Raw genomic sequence first — 15,827 nt, 5'->3', positions numbered from 1 at the left:
AAGAATTTTAATATGTGTAGGTGTATGTATGTATGTTATATATATTATATTATAATATTATATATCTATATATATATATATATATATATATATATATAATATATATATATATATATAGATATTAAATTTATAATTATATTATTATGATATTATTAATATTTATAATACATTTATATATAATGTATAGTGTATGATAGTGTATGATCGAGACGGAGACGATGCCATCTCTTTTATAGTTAAAATGATGAATAGCTTCAAACATTAAATTCCTTGGAGTGAGGTCATTTGCCCCCTTTGTCACGTCACATATTTCACTCGCGTACCCGATTCCATCTCCCTTCTTACCTGTCTGTCTAACCCCACCTGCAGTTGAGTCATCGCTGTTATGTCGGTGCCATTACTACCAGTGGCGGCGACATCATCCGTGGTGACGTCATACCTCGTGAGTCATTTGATTGGTCGAAATGGCTGGGTTGCCCCTCCTCCCAGGTTACTCCTTGTATGACCCGACGGTAAGATTATAATCTCTCTTTATTCGCTGCTGCTTCTTCTTCCTCGTCGTTTCTTTTGTTTTAAGCGAATTGACTTCATCTCTATGCAGATTTTGCACGTTACTGTAATGGAAGTAATTTGATTTTCAACTACCAAGAATATATAATGAGTAGTATTATTTAAATATATGTCTTATTAGTTATGAATCGTGGTTAGCGCTTTATCTGTGTATATTAGTAATGCATGTTTATATATCTAGAAAATATAATGCGCTTATAAATGCGTGATGTGAAACATAGCACGACTACAAACTTTTCCCAGGAGCCTAAGTTTAGTGGGGAGTCATCTTTGCAACGGCTCCCTATTTTTTCTGGAGTGTCTTCAACTTATCATTTTTTGCAGTTCTGAATTCCCTTCGATGTTTTTCAGTTCTTCTCTTACTTCTCTGCTAAGTTTTGAAATAGAATGTTTGCCTGGATATTGTCTTAGTAGTTCTTCTAAGTGATCTTCGTGTCTGAAATGGCATCTCTACACAGGCTCTGCAGAAGCCCATCCGCCAGAGTCTGGGATGGAAGAAAGGCGTGCCTCTGGTCCAGGCTTCCCACGTGTCGCTCTTGTCAGAAGAAGACCACGATGATCTTATCAGGTTTTTCGCTGCTGCTTTGTCTTAAAGAGAGAGAGAGAGAGAGAGAGAGAGAGATATTTTCATAGGCCTATGTTGGAAGACCTACTTTAAGCCCTCAGTGAGATAGAACACGAAATACATAATCGATTCCGTCTTTTGTCTATAGTAGATAATGTTCATCTAAGCTAGCTTGCCATCTCCGGTTACATCTCGCATGTGTACAAAATACTTTTGCGTACAGACATAACTCTCCTCAGTGACGTTATCCAATCAATAGTCACCATTTTAATTTCCATACTGAATCAGTCAATTGTTTCTCTTGTCTCCACAGACAGGAGAGGAAACTCCAGTTTGCGGATAAGGGGCGCCGTTCTAGAACACCGCCGAAATTCCTTCCCGAGTGGGCGGTATTAGAGAAGAAGGTAAATTGAACGGAAGTATTTAGTTCCATACCTTATTCGCTTTCATTAAGGGCTGTTCATACAAGCAAGAACCATTGCTAGAGCGCCTCAGTGACGTGATCGGTATGATCTTGGCCTGCCACCTCGGTGGCCGCAAGTTCAATTCCCGGGCATTCCACTGAGGGGTCAGAGATGTGTATTTCTGGTGATAGAAGTTCACTCTCGACGTGGTTCGGAAGTCACATAAAGCCGTTGGTCCCGTTGCTGAATAACCACTGGTTCCATGCAGCGTAAAAACACCGTACAAACGTACAAACAAACAAACAAGAACTTGTGCTGGTTCAAGGCCAGCTTAACTGACAGCAATAATCTCCTGCCTTATAACAGATTCTTTCCTTGTCGCTGCCCAGAGAGTACCATCATTTTTTCTGTCTAAAGGACTGGTATGGTAACCCACCCACCGCTGGTACTCTTAACTATATTTGTTCTCAGTAACTGTTAATCCTTGTATTTATAAACCTTTAATATTCCATCTCAATATTGCACATCACGCTGCATGTGCCCCAGGAACTGTAAGCTCTCGGGTTATGCATTGTTAAAAAATAAATAATAATGATTCATTGAAATAGACTTAAGGGGGTAGTGCCAACAGTGACTGTAGGCATTACTTAATGGTCTTTGCAGCGTCCTTTTGGCCCCTAGCTGCAGCCCCATTCATTCCTTTTACTGTACCACCGTTCATATTCTCTTTTCTTCCATCTTTCTTTCCACCCTCTCTAACAATTGATTCAAAGTGCAACTGCTTTGAGGTTTTCCTCCTGTTACACCTATAAACCTTTGTTTGTTCTCAGTTTTTCCTTCAGTTCTGAATGACCTCGTAGATTTCAGCGCTAATTTTTTTAAAAATTCCGGTCCCGGTAGATAAATGGAGAGAGAGCCCTGAAAACAACACTGTGTGGGATCACGGTCATTGTAACATTTTTTCTCAGGTTCTTCGATTCAGTGGATACTTCACAGAGCACATCGATGGCGGTCCACAAGTGTATCGGATCCGTCCCGTTGTCATCTGTTATTACCTGCTCGATGACGCCATCATGGTTATAGAGCCTAAAACACCTGTAAGTGTCATGACATCTGTTAGCTAAAAGTTAATAGTTCTTACCAGAATGATCTATAGAAATGTATGAAATTACCACAAATTAAAAATTAAATTTGTATTTGCTATGTAGCTTTAAAGCTGAAAGTTCACTTTCGTTACTTATTGAATTACCTTGAATTACAATTAACAAGGCTCGTATACAACCATACAAAACCATTAGTATAATCGTCTTCATTCGGTGTATACACAAGCTTTTGAAACCCGGCAACAGAAAGACAACAACAACAAAAATTGCAAGTACACAGAATCGTAAAAACTTAGAACTAAAATCCATAAATAAAAAAGAAAAAAAAACACATAACGAATTATGGTCGAAATATACACTAATAGATGATCTTCCTTTTCAGAACTCCGGACTAGAGCAGGGCCGATTGCTGAGCCGCCAGAGAGTGCCACATCCAGATGGCGGCTTCTGGCATTGGACACAACTCAACCTGGGCATGACGCTGTCCCTCTACGGCAGGAAATTCGTCGTGTGCGACTGTGACCCTTTCACGAAGGTGTATTTAAATTCTGACTCTGAATATCTTGACTAACATACATACATACGTACATTCATACAATTACACGTACAGGCAGATATAGTGAAAACTTTACATGATCAGTTAAGGGAGATGTATGTGACGATTAAATAAAAGCCATTTTGGTTCGATTAATTAATTTGGTAATGTCAGTTTGATATACAAGCAGTCCTCAGATTACAGTGGAGGTTCCATTCCCGGCAGGGCGCTGTAAGCCAAAAATCGCCTTAACCCAAATCATAATAATTCTAATGGAAATAAATAGGAATAGGGCTGTAAGTCTGGGTGTTACAGTGCTGTAAAGCAGATTAACAGCGCCACGAGGCAACCGCCCTAAGTCCGGATCGACTTAACCCGAACCGGATGTAACCAGGAGACTGGCCTTGCTTGATATACATTTATATATAGCAAATGTGAATTACTGTAATATAATAACTGTGGTAGAAATCGCCCCTTGATTGAACAAGCCAATTTTCATTAATTTTCTAATTGTGATTTCCATAATTAGGAAGTATTATCTGAATAATGATACAAAATACAAATGGATTACCATATTTTGATTGTCAGTGTTGGTGAATAAGACTTAGTTTAGAGTTTTTCCGATCCCTTCTATTATAATATTCAGAATTTTCCAGCTTTTTCTTGTACATATTTATATCCATGGTCTTAAAAACTTTCAGTGCAAGACTAGACCACTTAGCCACAGTTACAATAAAAACTTTCATGATGACAATAGCTATGGGCATGATCATGACATCTGTGGTTAACTTGTACACTTGCTTGAGATGATTTGACCTTCATTTTTATTTTTATTTTAAAATATACTCATACTCAGTATTTCTATAATTTCGTTTCATCTCCCGTGCGAGGAGAAGCCCTATTTTGGTCTCTTCTCACGTATAATCATATTGCGCTGGATTATTATGGCAACTTATGGACTGTGTGCTTTGCAGGAATATCTTGTGAGCGAGGGGACTGAGCTGAACAACCCTCTCCCAATACCACAGGACCCCTACAACCTTCTCAGGAGATCGAGAGCTGAATCGCCCTCCAGGGGCTCAGATTTGCGACCCAGGTCTGCTCCCTTGGCTCCCCCGAGTCTTCGGGGTGTTGTTCTCAAGTAAGTCGATTCAGATTTTCAGCTGATTATGAAATATGGCATTTCTCTCTCTCTCTCTCTCTCTCTCTCTCTCTCTCTCTCTCTCTCTCTCTCTCTCTCTCTCTCTGTGCATACTTCCTACTCTCAAGTAAAGCCATGGGACAGAGTTGACTGACCGTCCACACCACAAAATCTAAAAACAAAAACAAAAACTTCGCTCTTCTGTCACATTACATAGTATTTCAACTTGACATTTGTTTTCGCACTGTGGCCACGAGGCCTTCTTTTCTAAGACGTCTTATTTCCTTATATTTTCTGGCCCAAAACAGGAAGTACTTCCATTCTATTTAAGTATCGAATGAACAATTGATTGATTGTGAGTTATCTGGCGTTACACTACCTGGGTCACTTACACCGTATATCGATTGAACAGTGCCCTCTCTGTACCGTATGAAAATCTGAGCCCACGAACACGAGCGCACACGTGTACAAGCATACAAACAGGCATAAAGGCTTTATTTTATTCTTTTTAACCCAATTGTTCCTAATGGTGAGAGCCATCTACTTTTTTCTTTTCTCAGTTTCAAACAGAGACTGTATAATTCTTCGCATAATGTAATTAACATTTTGATTTTGTAAAGTTGGATTTCAATGGAAATTTTATCCAAAACTGTTAGAAATCAATAAGTTGCGCATCTTCTGCATGACCGTCGTGTGTGTGGGCGGGGGCGGGGGCGGGGGGGCGGGGTGGGGGGGGGGGTCAGTTGTGCAGGACTCTTGTGGGTAAAAGGTTTCCACCTAAATCTTGTTTTATTAGCGTTGAACAAAAAGCAATAGTATCCTTATCTAAGCCACACACTTCAACTACCAGTTTAATTTTTGCCATCTCTTCCCTCCCTAAAAGATTTGATACCTTAGTGGAAGGCGTCGACTGCGGACAGCCAGCAGTGAGCCCAGCGGTCTTACTTTACAGACCTGAAGATCTGACAATCGAGCTTCGTCAGCCGTCGTACTTCGACCACACGGAAATCAAGAAGTTCAGTCCGGTGATCCTGCGAGCGCTGAAGGTCCCGCTCAGTGACACAAGGAAGAGTAAGTGAAGGGTCGGTTGTATTTCTGCTGCTGTTAAGGTAGAGGAATCCACAGTGATATGCGTGTATTCTGCAGGTCCCCAGGATTTTTCTCCTTTTTTTAACACTGACTTTTTTTCAATAGTTCCATATACCTACTGTTCAGCTGAATTCAAGTATTTCTGAAAAGAACAATGCAGTTAAATACTGCATACAAATATTATACAATACTTAATGGTACCATTAATTTACTTCAACTGAAAGAATATATTGTAAAATGGAAGGAAAACAAAGTGATGCAGTTAAATGTGATAAATGTAATATGTATATATAATTTTTTTCAAGGATTTCAGGGTGGGGCAAGTGCCCCCCTCTTGCCCCTATGTGCAGTCACCCATGGCCACATTACAATTAGAATTGTTATGTATGTGGCGAGTAAACCGTAGATAGCTTAAGATTTTGCCACAGAATATCAGGGTTTTTTTTATACAAACACATCTTGCTTGCCTATTTATAAAATCCTAAATAGATGACTTTATGCCGTTGGGCAAAAAAGCAAATCAGGACAAATAGGAAGACAAAGTGGAACTCCAATCCAAAGAGTAGACTAATGATATTTATTTTGCAATCATACAGGGTCATAATCTCGCTTTCCGTTAGAATGTTAGAACGAGGGTGAAGAAGGCCTCTGCTCTTCATTTCAACAAAGAGTAAATCACTTCGTTGTGAAGTTGTCGTGTTTAGCCATTAGAGGACCTACATAATTTGCCTTATTTACTCAGTCCCCTTTTTTTTTCATCAGGTGGCTTTGTCGACATAGGAGAAGAGAGTGAAGTGGGAGACTGGATCATGCCCCGCCATTTAATTCCTCCAGCAAACGTAAATATCTTTGGAAGGAGGTTGGTACCAGAAAGCTTTTCTTTCATGATTTAACGAGGAGCAGTCTAAAACGTAACTAATTTTGCTGTGGTCCAAATTCCTTGATATACACGTACCTGTTTACATTCGTACACTTCATGTCCACAGGAATGAGTTTGCCCTTATGTTCGGAATTTCTGTGTTCATGAAGGCCTATTTCATTTTCTGCATCTCGGGCCTTAATTTCTGTGGACACTCGGCTTTATTCAAATTCAAGATGCCCTGATCATTTTCTGTCAAAAAAAAAAAAAAGTTTCATAATACTACTATAAGTCCTTGCTTAACAGTTCCTATTTTGATGTTCCTATTTTTTTCTTAGTTAATATTAGTCATAATAACTAACAATGTTTCCTTATGTATACATATTTTAATGCTTTTTTGTCATTTTTTTTCATTCTTTTAACCCGATAAATAAGCTATATAATTAGTGAGGGCGTAAGTTTTTATCATTTTAGATTTGTTAATGTGTTCAATTATATATTGTTACATGCAACATACAGCACTACCGTATCAGGTGTCTTAACATTTTAATGAATGTTCGAACTTTTCCACATAAAATCTGCCCAGTTTTGAGCGTAGCAGTAACATGTTTTTGTATGGAATAGTTTCGATGGAGATCTAAACATTTATCCATCAGCATCGTCATTATCATAATCCTCTATTATCTCCTGCATCCTTTCCAGCTCTTCACATCAGCCTTTTCTCCGTGACTGTCCGGGTACCTATTTCCACACAGTTATCCCCAGTCAGAAATCATTTGTTTTGACTGTCACATATCTCGAATGAATCAGAATGAACATATGAAATCTATTTTTCATTCATTCATTTTGTCATTCATTTCAGAGTCATGGTCGTTGGCTGCGATGATTACACAAGCCAGTTCCTCAAAGACTTTTATGGGGTGGAACATTCCCCTCCCATGAAGAATGTCGAAACGAGGAAGGTAAGGTCACTAGAAAAGTGGGAAAGGAAAGTTATATCTTTGTGGTCGTTTTTGTAGCCAATTGTTTTTATTGTGAACTTATTGCTTCAGGAGTTTGCTTTCATTGCCTTGGAGCTTTTGGGGATCTCATTTTGTGTGGCAGTTTATCAACAACATCTGCTGAATTTGTTTATAATTATTAATATAATTGCCTTCAGTATAAATTTTTTTTTTACCATATTTGGATGGTCATAAATTTCACAATGGCTAAAAATCATTAGTTGATCATAAATGCAAACTTTCATTCAGTTGTCTCATTGGAACATTTTCAATTAGTAATATCACCTACCAGTAAAAGATAAATGATAAAATCATAGTATAGGCACAGAAAAGGAAGACTGAGTACAAATTTAAAGATTTTTCTGTTCCATTCCATTACAGTTTTCCAGCTTTCCCTTGTTCTTAGGTATTTATTTCCATAATCTTCAGAACTCTCTATGCAACTTGTAACTTTTACTTAATGTGCTGTGATATGGAACCTGTCATTACTATAATAAGTACTATATGTTAGGGTACTTACAAATTGTACCTAACAATCATTGCTTATAAGTTTTAGATTTGTCTTTCATGGCTCATCTAAATACATTCTTATTCCAACACAAATACAAACTTTCGTTCTTTACATAGGGATTTAGCTTGCGAGCGGGAGCTAAATGCCTTGCGTGAAAAACTTTAGGTTTGTATGTTAGGAAAAATACAAATTACTTTTAGAATTTGTTATTTTACAGTCCATCTGATATTTATTTTCTCTCCCACAGCCTGATGAGTCTGGTTCAAGTGGCAAAACTCAGTCGGACATCGTACCACGACCCAAGATCCGCCGAGGCCTCCTCAATGCCAAAGATGCCGCCGTATGTTCAAATGCGTAAATCGCTTTAATTGACCCTGAAGTAAAATTATATTTTACAGTAGTCTAGCTTTTAGAACCCTCTTGTTCCTCAGATACTCCTTCCTTAAGATTACCGTTTCCTGGTGAATATTGTGGTAGTAGCAAAAATATAATATGTGGTACATTTAACTTAAGTTTTATCAATTTTTAAATGTTGCTCTTTACGTAAGGTGGGCATGGTTTTTGTAAGTGAGATTCATACGTACTTAACGAAAATTTAAACATTTAAACAAAACTTTTAAAGGTATTTTGAAATTGTCACGAAGCTGATATAGTTTTTGTTTTCTTCCCGTGATAGATCCTTCGCTTCTCAGCAAAGTTGGATTCACCAGATGGAGAGGAGAATGATCGCAATTTCATACTTACCTACCACCTCATTGATGATACGTTTGAGATAACAGAGCTGGTAAGACTTTCCTTTTTATACTTTCTTTAGAGTTACATGGTTTTCCCCAAGAGCATTGGCTCCATAGAATAAAAACACAATCCATTGACACAGTCAAGGTTTAGATAATTGTTGGGACATGGATGAACCCCCATCCAGAAAAAGAGTTCATCAGCAGCTGATTATACCCCTTATACAGCCCTGTCACTGCACTTCATGCGGTGCACTGTAGGCATGACTTGAGTGTCTTTGCTGAGTCCTTTCAACCCCTTTCATTCCTTTTACCGTGACACCATTTGTATTCTCTTTCTTCCACCTTCCTTTCCAGCCTCTCCTAACAACTATGAAGTTTTCCTCCTTTTTACTCTTTCAGACTTTTTTACTCTCAATTTTCCTTTCAGTGCTGAATAACCTCATAAGACCCAGCGCTTGGCCTTTGCTTAAATTTTACATTCTACTTATATTCCGTTCACACGTACGACATACTGACCCATTCACCTCTATTGTTAGCGCTATCACTTTTCCTAAACTTGAAGACCCTTCCTTTTCAGTGCCTTTTTCACACAGTCTGTCAAGTTCTTGACAGGTATATAAAATGGCTAGGGCTTTGAAATTTTGCTTAGGACCCATTTTTTATTCAGCAGTTGGCAGTTAAAGGATTATCATAAGAGTTACTATTTTATTTCTTCCACTGTCTGGTTGTTCGTATAAAGTAAATTTCTGCCACTGATTAGTTCTCATGATTATATCTAGAAAACTAAAGACAAAGCCAATTAGAATTTGCTCCTTGTGTTTCGTTTTTATCTGGTACGTCTGTATGTATACATCACACATTCCAGTGATTTCAAGTATGTTTATGTGGTATATGGCAATTAAATTTGAGAATTGAACTTTAGCTCTCAAGCAGGGTTTACTCTTGTCTTCCAAGTTGCTACCCCAAATTTTACTGACTACTAAGGAGAAAGATACATTTTTCCCTTGTATGTATGTATGATATATATATATATATATATATATATATATATATATATATATATATATATATATATATATATATATATATATATATATATATATATATATATAATATATATATATATATATATATATATATATATATATATATATATATATATATATATATATATATATATATATATATATATATATATATATATATATATATATATACACATACATACAGTGGACCCCCGTTTTTGCTCTCTCAGCATTCGTGGACTCACATATTCACGGATTTCTCTATGGACCATATCTACCCATTATTCGTGGGAAATTGGCTTATTTGCGATATTTTTGTGTACTTTCATGTCAATTTCATGATCAATGCACTTTTTGTGATAAAACTATTAAAAAAAGGTATAAGCATTTTTAGTGGATTTCTCTTGAGTTTGAACTAACAAAATAAGCAGTTTTAGTGTATATACTATATAAAAAGTGTCATTAATTTTTTGCAGCCCAAACCAGGAGGACTTGGAGGACGCATACTGTCTCGAAGTCATGTTCCAAAGCCACCACCATCAGAAAATGAAAAGGGTGCTGGGAAGTATGCTGTCAGGGATATCTATAATCTCGATGATTTCTACATAGGTAATCCATTTCTTTAATGGCTGTATTAAGATAATGTAGTAATATTTTATTTGATGATTTTTAGTGTCTACTGTTAGCTTGGAGGAACAAAACTAGTTGCTTTGGTTTCAGAAAAACATTTTTCTTTGTTACCATTGATTTTGCTTTTCATCTTGTTATATTCTAGTATTCAAGATTTCTGAACAATTTACAGTAATTACTTCAACAGCTGTTAACTGTAGATTAACATTTTGCAAATTTTACTCTAGTTGTAGATGCAATTAATAAAATTAATATTGCAGGTTCCAAGCTGGATGTATGGGGACGCCACTACATTATCACTGGGGCTGATCGATATGTCCTGAATTACGTCAGAGAGCATGAGAATGAGGTTTCGCCTAAACTTTATTCATCTCTCGCTAATTTCTTTGGCCAGGTAGAAAGTATAGATCAAGAGCAACAGAAAGAGGAGACTGCTTGTGGAGAAGTGGAGTGAATAACAATATATAGGGTTTGTGGAACCTCTTGGGAATGATGTTGAATCTTTGCAAGAAGTCAATAAAATACAGCACTGTATATGACCACTAGGCAACGTAAAAACTCCATACAAACAAATGAGGCAAGAAAGTGAAACTGTGGAGTGCAAATCATTCGTCATTACTCCAAATAATTTGCAAACAGGTTTGCTAGAGGATGCCTGAGAATAAAGGCAGAAGACCTTACACTCTTTTTTTTTCACTTTAACCCATATTCTCTGTTCATGTTTTGTAAAATGTTTTAATACTGATGTTAATGAGCTTTATAGTAACCAGATAATCAAGGTACAACAAAATGGTAAAGTACCATTTTGACATATTTCAGAAGTAAATGAAAAGAAAATTTGGTACTCTTGCTTAATGTAACAGATCAGTCAGTTGTCCTATGATGTCAAGCGATTACAGGTGCAAAAAAAACAATGAAATACATAAATGGAAATGGCCATAAGGTTCTGAACATAACCCACACGTCAGCAACAATATGAGTTTGCACAAAAAGATTATTAGCACCTTAACCAGGATTTTCACTCTGCTGTTCAAGAAAGAAAAGCTTACAAATAAAAAAACTCCAAGACATTTTGTGGTATTTAAATGCATGGTGCTATTGAAACAATCTTATTGACAGGACTCCTTGAAAAGAAATAGCAACAGTCTAGGCTCTCTTGGGAAGTGTTTTGTGAGTCTAAGCAAAGAAGGTATTGTTCAACTTTCCATAAGTTAAGGACACTGACTGACCAAATCCAAACAAAGAAAAATCCAAAACCCAAAATTTTCCAGGAAGGATTCTTAGGATGGGATCACTGCATGCCATTAGTGTTACTTGATTCCATGATAGTGGTATTGAGGAAACAAAGCAAGGAGGTTATTGACGATGAGCAGAGAGAGGTTTTCTGTTGGTTTTATCGCCTACACAGGATATGCGTATGCCTTCAACTGGGGTTCTTCCCTTATATTTCTCCTTTCCTTGATTTTTCTTTCTCCAGCCATACTGTCTTATTGGTTTGACTAGTCTATCCATTTTATTGGATGATGTGGGTGATGTGACAAACTTCTAACCATAAGGTTCATTCTGGCGGTATGTATATGGTTGGTATGTCAGACTTATGCCTTGGAACAGATGAAGGCCAGTTTGTAAATTCTGAGAAGTAGGTTTCATCTCTTTCTGCTATCAGGATTTCACATTCGTATATCCCCAATAAGGGTTAAAATTTTCCAAGGCTTTGTATTCTGTAATGTCTTCATGGTATGCAGGAGTTTCTTTAAGTGCTCTTTGGAGTTCCATGGCCATCCAGTAGGATCCTAAACCTTGAGATCAAGAAGCTAAATGTTTCTCTGCCTTGCTCTTGCTAATCAGTAAGGAGTTGCCAGAGCACTTGAAGTTAAGAACAAAAGCAGACCTTGGTTGGCATTATGTTGACATTGCTATGTTCAACTTGGTTAATTGTTAAACATTGTTTATTTACAGTGCTTAGAAGTAGGAAGTATTAGTAAGGAAGAAAGGTAAACTTATATTTTTCAAATATCAACTATATAGTGTATCTATGATAGTGCACCTGTTTCCTTTAATTGGTACTGCACCTGGAGCAAAGAAAGTTACATGAAAACCAATTCCAAAGTTTGCTTGTATTGATACACAGTAGCAGAAAGTATACTCTAAGTTGATACTCAATTTATCATTTGAAACTAGTATTCTCATAGAGATTTGGCAAGCCTGAAATTTTGTAAATGAAGAGAAAAATATAGTTTTCCTGCCATTTTATAAATGATATACCAGTGAAGACACAAATGCAAATTTCACAGAAAACAGTAACAACGTGATGGAATTAGCAGTTTTTGCTGGCAAATGAAGAGTCGCAACATTTATCCTCGTGTCTAGGAAATGTTCCCTGTTGAACAGATTGCTACCAAATTTTCCCAGATTCCAAAGACTGTAAACATATTCTAAATCACAAAATAGAGGTTTTGGTAAAACGTGTCGTTAGCTTTCCAGAGGAAGCGTTTAATTGGAAAAACTTTTTTGATACAGTTCCTTATTTTCTTATAAACTTCTGCACAGAATAGGATACCACATAAGGCACAGTAGAAATATGGAAGTCAATTCTGTGTTCACCATTTGATAGGGTATCACAGTAATTACTGACCTGGGTTGACATTTTTTGTTGGAGGCTTGAGATACAAATAAAATATGTAAAGGCCGAAACAGTAAAAAATTCCTGCTGGGGACCGGTTGGTTCTTTTCATAGGTGGATTGGCATATTGTACCAAAACTTATTTTTGGAACTCAAAGTAGTAACGACAGTCAACTTGTAAGAACACATTGCATGGCAGCATGTTAACACAATGTTGTTGTTTATGATTAAGCTGGCCTTATGCCAGCTCAGGCTCTGGCTCATAGAGCAGCCTGTAGTGTAAACAGTAGTCATGGTATTTCTTGCAGTCCATCAAAACATGTACCAATCAAATGTTTCTACACTTAAAATCCTTTGTGTTTAATAGTACTTGCCTAAAATTGGATTAAAATGCATTTTGAAGCAAAGCACCCTCCAGCAAAATCCATAAGAATGACTATTCCTTGCAAGACCACAGGTTTGCTTCAAAACATGCATAACACCAAAATGGCGTCACTTTTAATTGTTTTGTGCAAAAAAGTAGTGCAAATTGCAGCAAGTAACAATAATATGGCCTAACAATAATATGCCAATGCTGTCCTATACAAACCTGTAAAAATCAAAACCAAGAATAGTTTGTACTTCTTGCAGTTAGGACACATGACCGTGGCCCAGTATGGTTAATCGAAGAACAACCTGTCTTCAAAGTACAATTTTCAAAAGAATAAAGTTTGCATGCCTTTTATGGAAGTGGAAATAACAATAGGTGAAAATATAAGAACTTTATGTTTATTATTCTATTTAGTTTCCTTTTTTGTTTTTAACAGTATGTAATGCAATGGATGACAAGGAATCTATTTTTGAGGAGCAAATTGTATTTTATAACTGCAAAAGAAAGAAGGTTGGACTGTTGGAAGTGATTATATACCTAATGATTTTACTGGGATTTTGGGTGGTATGTGACAGGGCAGGACTGCATATGCAATAATGGATCTTGGAGCTGTAAAGAATTCTTTTGAAAATATAAAAGTATTCTGTCCTCCAGTTAGTTGGGTGCCTGTGGAACATGGCTTATGCCATATTCCACAGATAAGTGAAAGTGAGGTAGGATGTCATTAAACGTTTGGGTATGAATTATGTAGCATTTAGCCTCCTCTCATCTTTGAAAGTCTTTATCTTGAGGTTCTCTGTTGGTCAGGTTTAGAGGGCACCAAATTTTGTTGCACCTAGACAAAGATAACGTCTGCCAGTTACAAGGAAGCTATTACTATATAACTTGGAAGAATTGAAAAAAAACTTAACCAAAACAGTATTATTGCTATGATGTAGTGGATAGCTTACATGTATCACTAAATGGTTACCATCATGATGTGATAGCCTTGATTTTTCAATTTCTATTAAGCTCTCGGTTTCAAATTTTAACATATTGGCTATTTATAAGAAGCTTTTATTGCAGTGAACTTGGTCTGCATGATTATTTCTTTTAAAAACCTTTAAATCAATTTATATTCTGTTAGATATTCTCATGTTTAAAGCAATTTAATATGTTAATTTTCTCTTACAGATTGAGACAAACAAGTAGTCAGTTTGTGTAATCACAATATATACAACACTTTCAAAGTATTCAGTGAGCAGCACAAGATATAGCATTCGCCACCAGAAACCATAGATTGGAATCTACTATCCTTTTCAGTGAGATTTTACGGGTTGAGATATTGGATATTAGTATTACAGTAAATGATGGTTAGTACAAAAATTAGTTTTATGTTTTAAAAGCTTAATTTATTTCATCACAACCCCGTCAGTCATAGAATGCCCAAATCGCAATTTAGGTGGGAGTTTGAAAAGTTGAGAGCACCAGGTTATTTGCAGGCGTCAGCAAGATCCATGAGAGCACTTGTGAACTGCATGAGTCAGAGCAATGTCCGGAGATCTCAAAGCGTTGCTTTTGAGTATTAGAATATATATGGGTCTCGCCTAAGTATAGAAAGGCGACCCGTTGAATGTTATAGCTTGCGACTGTCATACGCAAGTATGGTGTTTCTACTTCCCATTTCGTCAGAGTGACTTCGATGCAGAGAGATTTCTAAGTTCCCATTAGTGTCTTCCTTAAGTGTAGAGGCGATGACTCAAACTCTGAGTTAACAGACTTTAACAATTTATTAAGAACTACATCTCTGGAGTAGAGGAAGAGTTGGTTTCAGAGAACTGCTCTTGATGGAGAGAATTAGGGTATAAAGTTACAAAGTCTTTCACAAAGATAACAGAACAAATCTATCTCAGCATACATAACATACAGACAGACGAACATGTGACTAGGAAGTCACGTGTTACCTCTGCAGGTGATAGGTCACCAGCTTCTCATAGGAAGGCGCTGTGACCTGTTTTGCAAGAAATGATAATGATTACAGAGGCAAATGCAAACCAGGCCACTGCAAGCATAGCACGCAGTGTCTAGCTTACGTCCTGTTGTGGATACATATCACGCTCCTATCTCGCCAGTGACCCTTTGGGTCATGGAGGTATTTTCATATATATAAAATATATTATTTATAATGTAATTTATTACAAATACTCCGGTAAACAAAACAGTGGCTTGCACTGGTAAATTCCTGTCATTCAAGACTACCCACTAACTACTGCATGTGTGACTTGAGCACCAATAGCCCTGGAAGATGTGGTAGCATCCAGATGCCTCAAAACTTCTTTCACTAGCTCCAAGGGGAAGAGATGGGGATCATAATGTCAACTGTATGGAGAGAAAGACTAAGGAGGCCAGTAAATCAGACGCCTGAATATTGTTCCCTTTTTCTTCAGTAGAGTTGACGATAGCAGGCTAAAATTGATGCTCAGCTTAAGGGAACTTCCTCTGTGTTGCCAGTCAGACCAACTCCTGATGGTTTGAGTGAGCCAACAGATCTTTATAAATTTTTACATTAATTCAGAGGAGTGACTCTAGTACAGTGAGTGAGGACTGATTAAATCATACTTCCGGTTCTCTTTTCACCTTGAAAATTTTGCCAATCTTCTTCACAATCATTTTTTAATCATGTAT

The 15,827-nt window shown here is 37.0% G+C and overlaps 1 protein-coding gene across 1 annotated transcript in view; it reads left to right on the top strand.

The window, feature by feature from the left end:
* The window catches only part of LOC135219899 (EF-hand domain-containing protein 1-like), a 301,233-nt gene extending 290,146 nt beyond the window's left edge, over positions 1-11,087 (top strand). The window contains exons 7-19 of the mRNA XM_064257095.1: positions 370-512; positions 1,029-1,138; positions 1,449-1,539; positions 2,508-2,636; positions 3,025-3,177; positions 4,152-4,318; positions 5,202-5,389; positions 6,170-6,266; positions 7,129-7,228; positions 8,026-8,118; positions 8,455-8,562; positions 10,017-10,149; positions 10,431-11,087. Of these exons, the coding sequence (XP_064113165.1) occupies positions 465-512; positions 1,029-1,138; positions 1,449-1,539; positions 2,508-2,636; positions 3,025-3,177; positions 4,152-4,318; positions 5,202-5,389; positions 6,170-6,266; positions 7,129-7,228; positions 8,026-8,118; positions 8,455-8,562; positions 10,017-10,149; positions 10,431-10,624 (1,611 nt within the window). The 5' untranslated portion in view covers positions 370-464 and the 3' untranslated portion in view covers positions 10,625-11,087. The remainder of the gene's footprint in view (positions 1-369; positions 513-1,028; positions 1,139-1,448; positions 1,540-2,507; positions 2,637-3,024; positions 3,178-4,151; positions 4,319-5,201; positions 5,390-6,169; positions 6,267-7,128; positions 7,229-8,025; positions 8,119-8,454; positions 8,563-10,016; positions 10,150-10,430) is intronic.
* The last annotated feature ends 4,740 nt before the right edge of the window (positions 11,088-15,827 follow it).

The sequence above is a fragment of the Macrobrachium nipponense genome, chromosome 1 (genome assembly GCF_015104395.2).
Source record: "Macrobrachium nipponense isolate FS-2020 chromosome 1, ASM1510439v2, whole genome shotgun sequence".
Taxonomy (NCBI): domain Eukaryota; kingdom Metazoa; phylum Arthropoda; class Malacostraca; order Decapoda; family Palaemonidae; genus Macrobrachium; species Macrobrachium nipponense.
Note: the sequence above shows the minus strand (reverse complement) of the source record. Positions and strands in the feature narration are given on the sequence as shown.